Source organism: Myotis yumanensis, unplaced genomic scaffold (genome assembly GCF_028538775.1).
Source record: "Myotis yumanensis isolate MYYU_CA2020_CCGP unplaced genomic scaffold, mMyoYum1.0.hap1 SCAF_1, whole genome shotgun sequence".
NCBI classification, from domain to species: domain Eukaryota; kingdom Metazoa; phylum Chordata; class Mammalia; order Chiroptera; family Vespertilionidae; genus Myotis; species Myotis yumanensis.
Genome location: NW_027223752.1, coordinates 9986464 through 10005074, shown reverse-complemented (window position 1 = coordinate 10005074; position 18611 = coordinate 9986464). Strand labels below are relative to the sequence as shown.

General features: G+C 38.5%; 1 protein-coding gene across 3 annotated transcripts in view; it reads left to right on the top strand.

Moving 5' to 3' along the window:
- LOC139009380 (cleavage and polyadenylation specificity factor subunit 2) overlaps nucleotides 1-18286 on the top strand; it is a 28786-nt gene extending 10500 nt beyond the window's left edge. For 2 of the 3 annotated variants that reach the window (XM_070413686.1, XM_070413669.1), the window contains 8 exons: nucleotides 540-830; nucleotides 4242-4342; nucleotides 4684-4884; nucleotides 7418-7570; nucleotides 8966-9191; nucleotides 10249-10548; nucleotides 11668-11802; nucleotides 12176-18286. In XM_070413686.1, coding sequence (XP_070269787.1) covers nucleotides 540-830; nucleotides 4242-4342; nucleotides 4684-4884; nucleotides 7418-7570; nucleotides 8966-9191; nucleotides 10249-10548; nucleotides 11668-11802; nucleotides 12176-12268 — 1500 coding nt within the window. In that variant the 3' untranslated portion in view covers nucleotides 12269-18286. The remainder of the gene's footprint in view (nucleotides 1-539; nucleotides 831-4241; nucleotides 4343-4683; nucleotides 4885-7417; nucleotides 7571-8965; nucleotides 9192-10248; nucleotides 10549-11667; nucleotides 11803-12175) is intronic. The other variant, XM_070413677.1, reaches the window with a different exon arrangement.
- The last annotated feature ends 325 nt before the right edge of the window (nucleotides 18287-18611 follow it).

Genomic DNA, 18611 nt, shown 5'->3' with positions numbered 1-18611 from the left:
GGCCCCTTGAGCGTGGCTCTTCCACAAAATACCGACTTCTGCACATGGACCACGAAGTTTCAATCGTACTGTACGTGCATGCCCACACGTGGTATTTTGTGGAAGAGCCACACTCAAGGGGCCAAAGAGCCGCATGTGGCTCTCGAGCTGCGGTTTGCCGATCACGGTCTTAGGCTATAAATGTTAGAATTCATTTTTCTCTTCCTTTTGAATAAACCCTTGTCCTTGAAATAGCAATCTCTGGGCTAAGATACTCATTTAGAACTTATACGTAGCCATCTCAATAGGCTTAAAGTAATTTATAAGTGAAACATAATGCAAAATTGGAGTTTTGGGGGTGACCACTATGGGTGATGGGATCTAATGGGGGCGGAAGCAGAAAATAAGCTGCTTGTCAGAAAGTTACAAATTTAAGCAACTAGTGGTGGTAGTGGTCGGGGGGGAGGGGGAGCTAGACCTTGAACTTCCTGACTGTGGTAGAATACATTGAATTTATAATATAGCATTTTCTTATCATTGTCATCTTTCCCCCATATTAGGTAGAATGGATGAGTGACAAATTGATGAGATGTTTTGAAGACAAAAGAAATAATCCGTTCCAGTTCCGCCATCTCTCTTTGTGTCATGGTCTTTCTGACTTGGCCCGAGTACCCAGTCCTAAAGTGGTACTTGCCAGCCAGCCCGACCTGGAATGTGGATTTTCAAGGGATCTCTTTATTCAGTGGTGTGAGGACCCTAAAAACTCCATCATTCTAACTTACAGAACTACTCCTGGGACTTTAGCACGTTTCTTAATTGATAATCCTGCTGAAAAAGTTACAGAAATAGAGGTAAGTGCTTGCATATGAATTTTATCTTAACACTGTTTTGAATACATTATAAAACTCAAAACTTTCAAGGTTGTTATCAGAATAACAGTAGAGAACCTTCAGTAGCCCAAATTTCAGAGCTACTTAGTTGGAAATCCTCATTCTTGAACCTTCCATGGTCCCCTCTGGAACCACCCCAGACGGTGTGCACATACACTGTGTTCCCATTTCCCCTTTGAAAAGTTGCTCTGCGTCCTTTCCTTAATTGGAATCCAGCGCTTTCCTGATGATGCTTTTTCCGGTAGCCCTCTCAAGCAGACGCTCTTTTTCCTTCTTTCTCCTCCTTTCATGTTCCACGTACTTTAAGTGGGGTAGGTGTTCTTGTTATGTATTGCAGCTTTGAAGCCATTTCTCTTCCCTCTGCAGTTCTTAAGTCAGACTTGACAATATACTCACCCCTCCTTGTTCCTGGCATTTACTGATCTCTTGGTCATTCTGTCACTCATCTGTGACTTCGGACCCTGGTTCATAGCCTTCCTGTCCACTTGTACTCAGGACTTCATTCTTGATGACTTTAGCATTCCTCTCTGCCCAGTTCCTTGGCTCTCTTGTTTCTTGACCTCTTATTCCTTAGTGATCTTTTCCTCTATTCCACCTTAGTATCTTTCCCACCTTCATGCTGTGTATTCCCAGGGTCATGCCCTTAACCTTGTTATGGATGAACAACTTCCACATCTCCACTACCTCAAGCATCCCACCCTGATCTTACGGATGACTCTCTTGCTGCCATGCCAACAGTTCTTTGGTCCCATGGGGACTTTAGGTTCATGAACCTCACCACTTTTGCTATCCGTCCTCCCTCCAGCTTTGAGTCAGTGGTCCATCATTACTCTGTGAACACCTTTAACTCTCTTATCCTTCTCTTTGCCATTGTACTCACCTGGCAAAGCCTTGGCTAGTTAAACCATTTGCTTGGTGTGTGCCTGTACCCAAGGACGTAAGCTCTCTGCTGTGGGGACAGGTTTTCCTGCCCATTCATGACCTCACATTTCAGAAGGGCACCCAATACTAGCACTCAGCATTTAGGGGCAGTTTTCTGCACTGTCCCACAAGACAACATCATACCTTCTTTCTTCTCAAAACGCCTACAGCTCCATCTCAGTCCTCACCCATAGCACATGATGTTGTGGGAGTTGTTAACAGAAGTGGGAGTCAGACGGGAATTCCCTTATCTTCTCACCACTAAATAGCCTCACCTGTTTCTGCATCTGCATTGCTGCTGCCTTGTTTCCTGTTATAGGAGCAAGACAGTCAAATGACCGTTATGCCAAAAGACCATAATATATCAATTTTCCAAAACTAGTATCATTAACCTGAAGTTTATAGCAATTGATATTGAATGGGTTAATGACTGCCAGTGCTGGGCAGAGTTTTAGAAGACTCCTTTTTGTCTTCATACGGCCATTTTAAGGGATGTCTAGTTTTAAAACTGAGTAGGAAGAATATCTTATTAACTCTACTTAAGAAAACCATAGTAATAGTAACTAAAATCTGATATGCATTCACTGTAAATACAGAATTATTGAGGAAGGATTCAAAGCAAGCATACCAATTTAAAATACTGTCTTTTGGGTTATTTAATAGCTTAGAAATACAAAGTTTAAAGAGCTCAGAAATATTTGAAACAGTTTCATCAGATATGAAATGCTGTATTAGAAAATATTAATAACTAGAAATTCAATTAAGGCAGATATGCCATTTGAGGAATTCTTAAAAGAATATTAAACGTGGTTTAAGTTTGAAAAAAATAGAAAATGATATTCAAAGCTGAAACTTGAAGTGTTAGGTTTTTAATTTTTTTCATAAGTAGTACTTATCCTCAGGATTCATTCCCGCTTACCTTGTTAGGGATAGTTCTTGTGTAGTTACCCTTTTCTGTCCTTAATCTATTACTTCTTCCTCTACTTGGTACATCCAAAACAATTTTGACTATGTTTCCTCTTCTCCCAAACTTCCTTTTCTTTGAGTTTTCTCATCTCAGGGAATAACAGCATTTTCCATATGTTTACGCAAGCCAAAAATCCAGAAATTAAAAAAAAAAACTAGCAATTGATATTGAATGGGAAAAAAAAATGTTCATTGAAGTATAATATATATTGAAGAGTGTGCATAGTGTACGCATACAGTGTGATGAATTTTCACAAATCGAACACACTTGGCTAGCCTGTATCTAGACCAAGAAATAGAATATTACCAGTACCTCGGATGCCCCCTTTCTGGTCTTCCCTACTTCTTTCTTCCTAAGGTAAACACTATCCTGACTTCTAATGCACAGATTATTAAAACTTATTTTAACTTCCTTATTTTTCTTTTAACAGCCATAATCATTCTAGCAAGAAGTCCTTCCTATTGGCTTGACCTCCAGATATAGTCTATGTGTCTTCATGGCTGTTATTTGTTTTTCTTATTTTAGAAATTGCCTAAATATTTGATCTTTTCTGATTTGTTAGTCATCTTTTTCTTAGGAAAACAGTAGCTTCTGCTAGTCATATAGTGCTGCAAATAGATTTTTCAGTTTCTTTTAACTATGAAATTTAAAATGTTAAACAGATTTTATTTTTATACTGCCACTAGAAGCCCGATGCACAAATTCATGCACCAGTGGGGTCCCTTGGCCTGGCCTGTGGGATTGAGCCAAAACCGGCTCTCCGACATCCCCCAAGGGGTCCCAGATTGTGAGAGGGTACAGGCCAGGCTGAGGGACCCCACAGGTGCACAATTGGGACTGGGGAGAGACGCGGGAGGTTGGCCAGCCAGGGAGGGACCACAGGAGGGTTCCAGGGCATGTCTGGCCCATCTCGCTCATTCCTGATGGGCCAGACCCTAGCAGCAAGCTAACCTACCAGTCAGAGCGTCTGCCCCCTGATGGTCATTGCATGTCATAGCAACTGGTCAACTGTCTGCCCACTGGTGGTCAGTGCATGTCATAGCGAGTGGTTGAGCGGCCTTAGCATATCATTAGCATATTACACTTTGATTGGTTGAACGGCCAATCGGTTGACTGGACATTTAGCATATTAGGCTTTTTATTATATAGGATATTTATTCATATTTTCCTTACGGCTTTTAGGTTTTATGTCATATGTAGGCCTTGCCTACACTAAATTGTAAAAATACTTAGCTGTATTTTCTTTTCCTTATTAGTGATTTGAAACCAGTTTGATTTAAATTAAGCCCATCCTAGAAATGGGAAAGCTCAATTTTTGTACTAATCTAAATAGGATCTGTAAGTGCCCATAACGGACACTTGAATAATTTTAGAGAAAAATTCAGTTTAAAAATGATGAATCAATTTAGAGATGCAATATATCTCACACCTCACTTACCTTAATCTCATAATGATATTTCCTTTTGTCTGCTATTTCTCTTTAGTTGAGGAAACGGGTAAAGCTTGAAGGGAAAGAACTTGAAGAATACTTGGAAAGAGAGAAGCTAAAGAAAGAAGCTGCTAAAAAACTCGAGCAGTCCAAAGAGTGAGTTATTTTCAGACCTATTATAATTTTACGTATGTAATTTGAGAAAAACATTTCTAAGATAAAAAAGTTTAATTGAAAATATTTAACTTTTGTTTCAACCTCATTACTTTCATTACATCTTTCAAATGGTTCTGGAATATCAAATTCTTTCATTGCTAATATTAATATGTATTTATTAACTGACAGTTAATGCCATGTTTCACAAAATATCAACCCAATAATATTGATGATTATATTACCATCCAGTTAATATTCAGTGTTCAGTAATAATTATATGCGCATTAATTCAAAATCTTTAGGGGACTCTATGACCTTTATCTAGTCTAAAATCCTCCTAGGGCCGATATAGATTCCAGCGATGAGAGTGATGTTGAGGAAGACATTGACCAGCCTTCGGCTCATAAGACTAAGCACGACCTGATGATGAAAGGTGAAGGCAGTCGGAAAGGGAGTTTCTTCAAACAGGCTAAAAAGTCTTATCCCATGTTTCCTGCCCCAGAAGAGAGAATTAAATGGGATGAATATGGAGAAATTATCAAGTATGTGAGCAAAACAAGCTTTTCTTTCTTACAGATTAGAGGTATCAAGTGTGTTATCACTTGAGTCCAGTGAATTTGGTCTTTCTGGTCTTTGTGTACCTTGTTGCTTTCTGAGAACCTCAGCTTGAAAAATGTAGACTTACAGTGTGAAATGTAAAAGTGGGAAGGTGGAGGAACATCTAGAGAATTGAAATTAAAGGAGAGCTGGTAGTTTTTGTTTTTTTATATTCAGGTATCACTTTTTTATTATTTTTTAAAACATATATTTTTTTATTTCATAGAGGAAGGGAAGGGAGAGAAAGCTAGAAACATCAATGATCAGAGAGAATTATTGATTGACTGCCTCCTGCACGCCCCCTACTTGGGATCGAGCCCCAACCTGGGCATGTGCCCTTGACTGGAATTGAACCCAGGACCCTTCAGTCCTCAGGCTGATGCTCTATCCACTGAGCCAAACCAGCTAGGGCGGAGAGCTGGTAGTTTTATTACTTAGAACAGGGGTCCTCAAACTACGGCCTGCGGGCCACATGCGGCCCGCCGAAAACATTTGTTTTTTTACTTCAAAATAAGATATGTGCAGTCTGCATAGGAATTTGTTCATAGTTTTTTTTTAAACTATAGTCTGGCCCTCCAACAGTCTGAGGGACAGTGAACTGGCCCCCTGTTTAAAAAGTTTGAGGACCCCTGACTTAGAATGAAGACTTCTATTTCCCACTTAAAAAGAGAGATAAAGGGCATGCATTGGGAAGAGACATAGGTTTGGAAGAACTTTCGATGGGTGGGATTATGTTAAGTTTGGGAAATGGGTTATGTCTCAGATACTGTTACACGCATGTTTTACTTACAAGAAAAACATGAGATAGCATGAGTGGAACCATGGGAAGTCTACAAAGTCTATACCCACAATTAGAAAAAGAACTGAAATCACATGTTCCAATCTCAAATCTGAAAACACTGTCCTGTGTAAAGACCCCTTAGGGTGCCATTGCTTTCAGGTAAATGTCAGTGCCTTAGCACAGTGCGCGATGTCTTTCACTAGTTTCTCCCTCCTGTTCTGTGATGTTTCTACATCCTTCTGCTACGTCCGTGTTCTCCAGCCTTCTCAGATTCCTTCTCAGCTTCTTCATGTTACCCCTTTGCACATGTTGTTTCTTCTGCTTTGTGCCACCTTCCCATCCCAGGTGTCTGGGCTGCTCAATCTGGCCCCACAAACTATTGGAAACCTTCCCTGGTTCTTCCTTGTTACCTCAACACGGTTCCTCTCTTGTACTCTCTACTTTCATAATACTGTCTTGAGCCTATTGTGGACTTAGGTTTTAAACTCACTCTAGGGTTTAATTAGAAAAATTCCACTGTCTACTTGGACATCTAAAATAGTAGAGAAGAAAAATAATCTAAACAGCATTGGTGAGTTTGCTTACCATCCCACTTAATTAATGGCCAATCTGTTTAGCATATGGATGGTGCTTTTTAGCTTCAATTCCTTGTCTGAAAAATGGGGTAAGAATTAAACAAGGTGGTTGTTGTTAAGGCACTTAGCATAGAGTCTGACTCATATAGTAAATGCACTTCAGGTGGCTGCTGCTGCTGCTGCTGTCATGTGGATGACAATGGACAACTGGGCTTCAGGGGAAAGAAGCTGCAGCAGTCTAGGTGCTGGGTAACAGGTGGGGATTCCAAGGAGTGTGAGTGGGTTTGGGGATGGGGCCTAGACCAGCCGTGGGCAAACTATGGCCGGATCCGGCCCGTTTGAAATGAATAAAACTAAAAAAAAAAAAAGACCGTACCCTTTTATGTAATGGTGTTTACTTTGAATTTATATTAGTTCACACAAACACTCCATCCATGCTTTTGTTCCGGCCCTCCGGTCCAGTTTAAGAACCCATTGTGGCCCTCGAGTCAAAAAGTTTGCCCAACCCCTGGGCCTAGACAGTAAGCACAGGAGTTAGAGAAAACAGTTTTAAAAGTTTGTTTTTGAATTTTAACATTCAACTCTCTGATCCTGGAGGTAAAAATGCGAAGATAGATGTGTTAACAGTTCGTTTTAATAAAGACAAGAGCGTTTGAGGGAGCTGATGATTTCATATGTCAGTCTTCTCGTTAATGTGCAAATGGAGAGCTACCTGCTTTCTATGAGCAGGGGTGGGAGGACTGGGGGTCTTAAAGAAATCAAAGGATGTATGAGATTTATAAGATTTGGGAGGTGGCCAGGGAAACCACAGAAACTGGAGACAAATGCAGAGCCAGGCTGTAATAGTACTTATACTAACCGCTAAGATCTGATGGCCTGTCTGGGGGCTCTCACTGGCTCACAGGCTGTGTTTTAAAGCGTACTCCTTAATGGCCATGAAGAACATAATATATGCAGTCATCTGATAATTGATGTTATGAAGTTGCATTGGCTTTGGATCAACTATATATTTAAATCTTGAGATATGTGAGGAGTCTAAAAATTATGCCATCTACTAGTCAGTTACAGTAACATAATATTAGCTTGTTTGTTACTACTTCTAATTAGAGACTTATTATTTAGACCAGAGGATTTCTTGGTGCCAGAACTTCAAGCCACTGAAGAAGAAAAAAGCAAATTAGAATCTGGCTTGACAAATGGAGATGAACCCATGGATCAGGATTTATCTGATGTTCCCACCAAGTGTATTTCTATGACAGAATCTATTGAAATAAAGTAAGTGCTTTCATTGCATTTTGTAAATAAAAATTTCAAACACTTGAATTATATAATTTAGGTTGTTTCCAAAGTGAAACTTCTGAATATCCTCTAGTAAGTTTGCACTTTCAAAATTTAATTTTTCATGTAAAGACTTGTGAAGTATGGACGTATTTTCTCTTCATTAATTATATCTGAATGCCAGAGTAATTGAATTGGTGGAGAGGAGGGGTTAAACATTAAATTGTACATTTATATAAAGAAACATTCTTTTTGGCATTTCTAGTATGTCTAGTAGCAGGTGAAGGCATACAATTCATAGGTTTAATTTTCCCAAGTGCTTGTTTAATATACTCGACTTAGACATCTCCAGTGTCCTAATATCTTAAAACTGCTATCGTGATCTTCAAAAAACTTTGTTTCCTTCTCTGCTTGGTACAGTTAACACCAGTAAATCATCATTTTGGAATTTAAAAAACTCATTAGAGAGCAAATTGGTTTATATCTGTCCTGTGATATCATATAGTAATGTTCTTGGATAAAGCTAAGCTCTCAGTGCTGCATATCAGCAGTTTCGTAAAGGTCTCTCCAGAATGGCTGGACCCGTTTACATTTCACTAGCAGAGCAGGAGCTCCCTCTTCCCTGTTTCACCGGCACATGCGGTTTATCCAATTCTTTCATGTTTCCCGTCTCATGGGTACAAAGTAATATGTCAGTGCTATTTCCATTTGTCTTACTGTGATTATTATTGAGTTCGATTATCTCTTCAGAGGCTTGTTACGGTTTTTGTTTTCTCTTCTGTAAAGTCCATGTTTATATCTTTTGTGCGTTTTTCTCTAGAGGTTGCTGCCTTTTTGTTAATTGATTTGCAGGAGTTTGGTGTATATTCTGGATATTATTGCTGGCTGGTTTTAGACAATGCCAATAAGTACCACCGCTCATTCTCGTATTTGTTTATACGAGTTGCCCATGGTCTACTTCGTTTAAAAACATCTTTAATGTTGATGTAAGGAAATAATAGAATATTTCCCATTAGGTATTTGGGGTTTCATATTTTAAAAAGTCTTTCCCTATCCTTGGTCACAAAAATAATTCTTATATTTTGTTCCTTAATCTAAAGCTTTACTTTTTTTTTTTTTTATGACTTCAACTCAGCTGCTGTTTTATATGGCATTAGGTCAAGACCCAGTTTTATTTTTTGTTGTATAGTGAGCCATTTTTTTCTAATAACACCTATTAAAAAATCCATAATACCTCCCTCAAATACACATTAATAATAATATAACACACGTGTGTTCTTTAAAGCCTCATTTTATATACTGTATATGTTTCTTTCCAGATAATAAAAGTCATTAAATTCTAGTTTTTGAATTATCAGAAAAATAAAATTGAATAATTATGTCTAATTACAGAGCCAGGGTTACTTACATAGACTATGAAGGACGGTCTGATGGGGATTCCATTAAAAAGATCATTAATCAGATGAAACCCCGACAGCTGATCATTGTCCACGGGCCTCCAGAGGCCAGTCAGGATCTGGCCGAGTGCTGCCGTGCGTTCGGGGGGAAAGACATTAAAGTGTACATGCCGAAGCTGCACGAGACCGTGGACGCCACCAGCGAGACCCACATCTACCAGGTGAGCATGCCGGCGCTAGAGCCACACACAGGAAGCACTTCCTGCTGCAGGTTAGGATGGACAGCTCCATTAGGAATATAGCAGTGAGTGACACACACACGGTCCCTGCCCTGGCAGATCTTAGTCTGTGGGGCTTATAGCAAGGAAATAGTATTTATCACAAGGTTTTACCTTTGATAGAGAAAGTAGAGGATGTTACGAGAGTCTAAAGAGGGAGACTAACCCATATTTAGAGGCTACAAAAGATTTCCCAGAGGAAGTGATTACTAAACCAAATCCTGATGGATGGATTCTCAGGGGTGTATATAGAGTAGGAAAGAGAGGGAACTACATTTGCAAAAATTACAGCTGAGGGGAATGGTGAGTGTTCAAGAATTCAAAAGTTTTATAAAAATTCACAGATGTCAGGGTTCTACTAATAGAAAAAAAAGGAGACAGGCACAGAAAATAGGAATAGAGGAGAAATTGATTAGTTCTTATTTGTTAGTGGGAGATGGTGTCCGTTAAGGCAGAAGTGATATCTATATTTGTTTGGAAAAAATGGATTAGAATTTACCAGGCAAAACTGTCATTCTGGCCAAAACAGGAGGAAGCAACATTCTAAGAATAGGGAGGTGTGAAACCTCATGGCTTATTTAGAAAACCGTAAGCAACTCAGTGCTGCTCTAGTGCCATCAGGTATTGGGAATGACACTTACCAGTGGTTTTCAGCCTCACCTGTGCATCTGGGGAGTCTTTGGGGGAACTGGGGGTCTCAATGCTCTTAGTTTCACTAGTTTTATTCGAATCATTGCAAGTGGGGCCCTGGCACTGATAAATGGGGGGGGAAATTTGCTGTGTGACCCCAGTGTGCAGTCTGGGTTAAGAAGCTTTATTTTGGAAAGTAGACAGGGGCCAAGTGACCTTACAGGTCATTAGGTCATTACCAGTCATGGTGAAGAGCAGATAAAGTGGAAGATTTTGAAATTTTAATGCACATTACCAGACTTAGAAAATGATAATAATAGGTTAATTTATTCATGGGTTTTATTTCTCTTCCTCCCCTTTGCATGTGTAGGTGAGATTAAAAGACTCACTTGTTAGCTCCCTTCAGTTTTGTAAGGCAAAAGATGCTGAACTGGCTTGGATAGATGGTGTCTTAGACATGAGAGTTTCCAAAGTGGACACAGGAGTTATTTTAGAAGAAGGAGAACTGAAGGATGATGGAGAGGACTCAGAAATGCAAGTGGACCCACCTTCAGATTCTAGCGTTATCGCCCAACAAAAGGCCATGAAAAGTCTGTTTGGAGATGATGAGAAAGAAACAGGTGAAGAAAGTGAGATCATTCCTACTTTGGAACCCTTGCCACCTAATGAGGTAGGAAAGTGTGCGCTACTTCTATCTTTTCCTTCATTTGTCATCCTTGAATTTTCCATTTAAAATATATGTCATATTTAGGCTGATTTTGGAGTTTTTTAGATTACTTGTGTGTGTGTGTGTGTGTGTGTGTGTGTGTGTGTGTGTGTGTGGTATGGCTAGGGAATAATAACTTAAAGGAAACCGTTAGCAGATGTTATAAGATACATAATTGTTTCATGATTTTTTTTCAGTATGACTTTTAAGTTTGATGATTGTGAGAATCGTCTACCTGCCTCTAATTGGGAGATTTATAGTTTTCTAAGAATGTCATACTCCTGCATCCCAGTTTTGTCTGTTGTCAATTCAGTTCAAATCACTTGGTTTTGATATAATTAGAAATCTTTATTTAGTACAAATATAATTCTGGTCTAGTATTGACATGTTCTCAAGAGATATCTACTTAGTAAAGGTTTCAGGGAATTAACTTACAACATTAAAACCGTATTGTAAGAGTCTTACATGCATGTCAAGTGATGGCTTAGCCCTTCTAAGCAATAAAGAATAGAGACAGCCTCCATCCCTGCCAGTACTCCTCTTGAGATGGGGAGGAGTTGGAACTGTTTTTTTCTCTGTGCTGAAGCTAGCACTCATCAAAGCAATTTCAAAGTAGCAGCATTAGGTTGAACCACTTGTCTTTGCGATTCTAAAGCCCGTAGCATCCACTGCTTTCGCTCTGAGGGAGGAGGGCAGTGGCACTGGGATCTAGAGTAAATCTCCTCTGAACTAAGCAAGGGTTTTTGGTTCAGCTCTGCCCGCAGCACTCTAGTTGACCCCCTTAGGCAAGTGGGTGAGTGAAGAGCATAGCATTACCGAATGTCTCTGTTATTATGAGGCATGACTAATAAAATTGATCGTGAAGCATTCAGAAAATGTGAAGGCCTTTGTAATGTCAAATAATGAGGTGAGATTCAGAATAACAACTTGGAATGTGATTTACAGTCTTGAAATGATCTGTCGAAGGACTTCAGGGAATAATAGAAAATGTCTTAAAGGTCATGGGCTGTTTTACTTTCGTCAGTACAGCTATGTGTCTGGTCCTCCGTTTGAAGTTCTCCTTCCCCTTTCACCTTATCCAAGGTTCCTGGACACCAGTCAGTCTTCATGAACGAACCAAGACTGTCTGACTTCAAACAAGTTCTCTTACGGGAGGGGATCCAAGCTGAATTTGTAGGAGGTGTCCTTGTTTGCAACAATCAAGTAGCAGTTCGTAGAGTAAGCGTGTTTATTAATTAATAAGGGTTGAATTGAACAGCTGCTTCTGATGTTTTGTCATTTTGAATTCTATAATTCTTGATTGGTAATTTCACAAAACTGAAAATCAGTCATTTATATTCATAATGATGACCTTGAAGGCTTTAAAAAGTGACTCTCAAAGACTTGATAATTTTACTGTAAATTTTTATTTGACTTCTCTGACATTGATATGTATGTAAAATTCATGACTTGAATAATATATCCATATTTCGTGAATCAGAGCAGTCCATATCCTGACCAATCCTAAAGTTAACTTATTTTGGTTATTATGTCTGCATATTAATGGTAGAGAATGTACTAAAGAACTTTTTTTTTTTCACTTGGTTTCTAGACGGAAACTGGACGCATCGGATTAGAAGGCTGCCTTTGTCAAGATTTTTATAGGATAAGAGACCTTTTATATGAACAGTATGCCATTGTGTAAAGGACAGCATGTCAGGAAGTATCTGTTTGACCTTTATAAGAAAAAAAGGATTCTTATTCTAAGCTTTTGCGCTTTTTTTTTTTTTGTAATATACAAAAAGAATCTATCAGAAAAACTAAACGTGCTTTAGATTTTTTTACAATGTAAATATTTTGCAATGCTCTAATAAGCATTCTACCTTTTGGCTTTGAATGGGAGAGACCTGTGTGCAGGCCTGAGAGGTGAAGGTACTTGCTTTCCTTTTCAGAATCTAACTCTTGAAGGGCTCTTTACTTGAATAAAACAATGCAACTTAGCAAACCAGTTCATGGCCTTAGAGAAACATATTTGCATGAATTCTTGCAAACTGTTTCTTACATTTTCTGGAATGCAAACTGAGAATTATTTAGAAAAGATGTGCTGTTAGAAAAAAACTGATAAAAGTTTTTGGAGGCCTACCTAGTTAAAAAAAAAAAAGGTAGCGTATGGGCTGTAACTCTTCTCTTGAATTATAATATGCAGTTGTCATCACATGCAGCATATCTGCTCCATGCCTGTATTTCTCAGATCCACTAGCGTGAGGTTGGACACATTTGGTTCAGAAATCAATTATTTCTTCCATTTCTTGTTTTACCAAGATTTTGTTGTTGTTCAGTTTGAATTATAACACCATCATCTGAATGCACATAATTCAACAGAATTCCTCGATGTGTTACAGTCTTAAGGGTTCTGTGTATATGTTAGACACAGCTTAACTACCAGCTAGATGACTGTGTTAGAAACTGTTTAGTGCTCTGTTTTCAAGGAAATAAATTTGAATCTCACATTTCGATAAGATAATAGTATCACTGATTTACAAGCTGTAAATGTTTTCATCTTTTAGGCTTGCTTTCTCCCAAGTTTGCCTAAGCAGTGGTTAGATTTTATATACAATACTACAAACATAATGTTGAAACTGGAGACGGTCATCCTTTCTGTCCTCACATCTTGGCAGCCCCGATAATAGTATACACCACCTGTGTTTAAGAATAAAAAAGGAATATATGCAATTTTCGTTGAACTTAAAAATGAAAATCATGTCGCCCTATTGTAATCTGTCGATGCCTTTTTAGCATGTAGCTTGATTGTGGCAGGTCTTTATGCTTATTTTGTAAGTATTTAAGCTCTCCTCTTTATACTCAGTATTTTTAGAAGGGTCAGTCTTATTTAACTATGTATAGTTCCATATAAGTGAAATCAGACTAGAATTCATTTCATTCCATTGCAAATGCGTACAGAGCTTTTCTTGTGGATTATACTTTTACTGCCTTCTGATACTGAAAACCAGATACATACAACAATGTGACAGAAGATGAAGAGTATGTTTTCTTTGCAGAGCTTTGAAAAAAATCCACTTAAACTCTTATTCCTGAATAGAGTAAGCCTAAAATTCTATTTATTTTTGGAGGGTGGGGTGGGGTGAGGTGGGGGGAATGTCCGAATTTGTTTCATGGCCTAATGATTGGCTTATACATATTACATTGTATTACTGATATTGAAAATTTATTTTTTGCCTAATCTTTAAAAATTTTTTTTGAATTTTTTAATTGATTTTAGAGAGAGGCAGGGAGAAGGAGAAAGAAAGAGAGAGACATCAATGTGAGAGAGAAACATTGATCTGTTGCCTCCCGTGTGCACCCTGACTGGGGATTGAACTTGAAACCTGGGTACGTGCCCTGACCGGGAATTGAACTGGCAACATCTTGGTGCATGAGATAACCAACTGAGCCACACCAGCAGGGCTTGCCTAACCTTTTTATTGTCCCATGAACAGGAATGAAAATTTAAAGTACTGCTTGAAGATCAACTGATGTCATTGCAGGAGTAGTATTTTTGTTTCTAGATGACGATATTACTAACATTTTTAGAATGAAGACATTTGTTTAGCTTTATTTACTTAAGAAAAACACAAATTTTAAAAGGATTAGGACATAAATCATGAACTCAGAGGAATTTTTAGATCTTTACTGTTTAGAAGCAAAATAAATACAAGTAGACCATCAGGTGAGATCTATACATAATTAGGTTAAAAATAAATTTTGTAGTGTTTTGTTACAGTGGGATTATAAATGTCAAATATCATTGCAAACTTTTAAATATTTCTATGAACCAGTAGGTGGTCTCAAACAAAAGCAAGGAAATCAATTTTCTAAGGGCCATTTGCCTTTTATTAAAAATTTGAGATATTCACATACCATACAGTTCACTCCTCTAAAGAATATATTTACTTGGTTTTTTAGTATATTTACAGCATTGTGCAACCATTACCACTACCTAATTCCAGAATATTTTCATCACCCCCCCTAAAAAACTTCATACCCATTAGCAGTCAGTTCCCATTTTCCCTTTTCCCCAACCCCAGGCAACCATTAATTTATTTTGTCTCTTATGAATGTGCCTGTTCTGGATGTTTCAGAAAAAAAATTGAATCACAAAATATGTGGCTTTTGGTGTCTGACTTCTTTCACTTAGCATCATATTTTCAAGATTGATTGATGTGGTAGCATGCATCAGTATCCTTTTTATGGCTGGATGATCTGTTGCGTGGACATACCACATTTTGTTTATTCTTCATCAATTGATGGCCATTTTGGTTGTTTTTTGCTGTTATGAGTAATGCTGCTCTGAACATTCGTGTGCAAATTTCTTGTATAAACATACATTTTAAGTTTTCTTGGGTATATACAGGATGGGGCAAAGGCTTACAGTTGTTCATATGGAAAATAATACAATAATTAAGAAATAGTAATGCAAGAATGAACTCTGTGTCACGTACTCACAACTGTATACCTATTGCCCAACCCTGTATCTAAGAGTAGAATTGCTGGATCATATGGTAACTATATTTAGCTTTTTGAGAAACTGCCAGACTGTTTTTCAAAGTGGCTGCACCATTTTACATTCCCACCAGCAGCGTATGAGAATTCCATTTTCCCCACGTCTGCAGTGACACTTGTCGTTCACCATCTTTTTTGTTTTAGCAATCTTCGTGTGTGTGAAGGGGTACCTCATTATGGTTTTGATTTGCATTTCTCTGATCACTAATGATGTTGAGCATTTTTCCTGTACTTATTGGCCATTTGTATATATATATTTTTTTGAGAAATGTCTGTTTAGATTCTTTGTCTATTTTTAAAAATATATATATATATTTATTGATTTCAGAGAGGAAGGGAGCAGGAGAGAGAGCTAGAAACATCAATGATGAGAGAGAATCATTGATTGGCTGCCTCCTGCATGCCCCCCACTGGGGATCAAGCATGCAACCGGGGCATGTGCCCTTGACTGGAATCGAACCTGGGACCCTTCAGTCTGCAGGCTGATGCTATAGCCACTCAGCCAAACCAAGGAGGGCTTTGCCTATTTTTTAATTGGGTTTTTATCTTTGTGTTGTTGAATTATAGGAGTTTTTTTATACAATATGGATACTAACTCTATTGGATATATGATTTGCAAATATTTTCTCCTATTCTATGTGTTTGTCTATTTTCTTGATAGTGTCATTTGAAGCATAAAGGCTTTTGATTTTAAGTCTCATTTATCTTTTTTTCCCTTTGGTTCCATATGTTGTTGGTATCATATCTTAGAAATCATTGCTTCATCCAAGGTCACAAAAATTTATGACTTTTTTTCCTAACAGTTTTTTAGGTTTAGCTCTTATATTTAAATCTTTGATCCATTTAAGTTTATTTTTATATGGGTGTGAAGTAGGGTCCAATTTTATTCTTTTGCATGTGGATATCCAGTTGTCCCAGTATCATTTGTTGAAAAGACTATTTCTTCATCAAATTTTCTTGCCACCTTTGCTGAAAAACAGTTGTTCATAAATACATGTGTTTGTTTTTGGACTCTAAATTCTGTCCTTATACCAGTACCACATTATCTTGTTTACTGTAGTATTGTATTACGTTTTGAAATGGACAAGTGTGAGTCCTCCAACTTTGTTCTCTTTCAAGATTGTTTTGGCTATTCTGGTTGCCTTACATTTCCATAGGAATTTTAGATCAGCTTATAAATTTCTGCAAAAAAGAGCCATGGGGGGGGGTGGGGGTGTGTGTGGTTGAAATTTACAGCTTAAAATCTTAGAATGTTATGGCTGAGAAGGACTATGGAGTTCATGTAGTTCCACACATTTATTTGAGTAATAAATGATGGGGCCAGTGGAAAAGAAGGGATTTGCTTGAGAGCCAAATAGCCAGTTAGAGACAAGAGTTGGAATTGGAACCCAGCCTTTCATAGTCCATTTATTCAATACTAAAAGAATAAATCTAGAGTCCTTACAGAATCCAGTCATTCAATACAATATGTGTTGAACTAAATGAGTTCTATAGTCCCTCTCAGTCATAACATTCTGAGATTTTAAGCTATAAATTTCAGCTTCTTTTTCCTGCACTGCTTTTTTCCAATTGCTTAGTTTATGTTCACTTTGATTAAAATAATATGTTCTGTTATCTTGTCTAAGAATGGCACCTGGCAAACCATTACTTAGGATGATAGCATGCTGAAAGATTGATGTCCATTCTGTATGGTGGGGGCAGAAAAGGTGTAAGTCACGCTCTACGTTGTTTTTTTTTTAATTTTAATATATTTTATTGATTTTTTACAGAGAGGGAGAGAGATAGAGAGTTAGAAACATCGATTAGAGAGAAACATCGATCAGCTGCCTCCTGCACGCCCCCTACTGGGGATGTGCTCGCAACCAAGGTACATGCCCTTGACCGGAATCGAACCTGGGACCCTTGAGTCCGCAGGCCGACGCTTTATCCACTGAGCCTAACCGGTTTGGCATCTACGTTGTTTTTTTTTTTTTTTTTTTGGTTGTAAGGTTCTAGATTTTTATCACAAGGTTATTGTCCTTTTAATATTGATGAATTGCCCTAGCTGGTTTTGCTCAGTGGTTAGAGTGTGGCCTGTGGCCTGAAGGGCCCCAGGTTCGACTCCAGGCAAGGGCATGTACCTCGGTTGCAGGCTCGATCCCCAGTCTGGGCAAGTGTGGGAGGCATCCAATTGATGTGTCTCTCTCACATCGATATAGCTCTCTTTCTGTCTCTCCCCCTCCCTTGCACTCTCTCTAAAAAAAATTCAGTGATAAAAATATCCTTGGGTGAGGATTAACAAAAATTAGTTGCAGTGTGGAATCTAAAAAATAAATAAACATCGATGAGTTGATCATCACTTAAGTCAAAGGATGTACATGGGGGTTAGTAACTCTGTGATTGAGAGGTTGGTTGGTTGTTGGTTTGTTCGGGTGGTGGGGGTCCCCTTTCGCCTGACCCCCTTTTTATTCAACCATTCAGTAGCCGTAAAACAAGTGCATAAGTGACAATGCAGCGAAACTAGAGAAGGAGGACTCAGATCTGCCTCCCTGGGCAGGGACCAAGGAAAGGTTTTTTCCCTTAACCACCTCAGTTGTGTTTATGAGAAACACCACAAATTACTAAAATAAGTTAAAAACCCGGGCTTTGCTGGATGTCAGGGTATCTTTGCTTCTCTCTCCGATTCTTCTCCTCCCCGCCATCACACACACAGCTCTATTTGTTGGTCTTTTCATTTCAGTACCTCGTTTGTTTTAGTTATTGAAGTCAAAATGTGACTTCAAGGTGCAAAATAGGAGTTTGGAGAGTTTACATCTCTCTTCACTGTAGTGGAAGAGAACCAAAGGTGTATGTGTTGCTTTTGTGAAGTTGTTGATGGACTCCACGGATGCTACGCAAATGTTAATGATCATCTCAAGCGGAGGATATACAGAGGACTCATAAGGACTTCCTACATCATTTTTTGAGGTTGTGTTGATTTTCCTGTTCAGGATCCAGTTTATTGTATGTATTTCCATGTTTTCTGACACAATTGCTATACTTTTTAAAAAGGTACTACTAAACTATGTTCAGAACTAGTGAAATCCTTCAAACTACTCTTTGTGGGAAGCTATTTGATCCCAGCAGTGCTGCTGTTGTCCTTGCTTCATTTTTTTTATTAATTAAATCTTTATTGTTCAGATTATTACAGTTGTTCCTCTTTTTTCCCCCCATAGCTCCCCTCCACCCGGTTCCCACCCCACCCTCCGCCCTCACCACCCTCCCACTGTCCTCATCCATAGGTGCACGATTTTTGTCCAGTCTCTTCCTGCACACCCTACACCCCGCCCCCCAGAATAGTCAGTCCACTCCCTTTCTATGCCTCTGATTCTATTATAATCACCAGTTTATTCTGTTCATCAGATTATTTATTCACTTGATTTTTAGATTCACTTGTTGATAGATGTGTATTTGTTGTTCATAATTTGTATCTTTACCTTTTTCTCCTTTTTCCTCTTCTTAAAGGATAC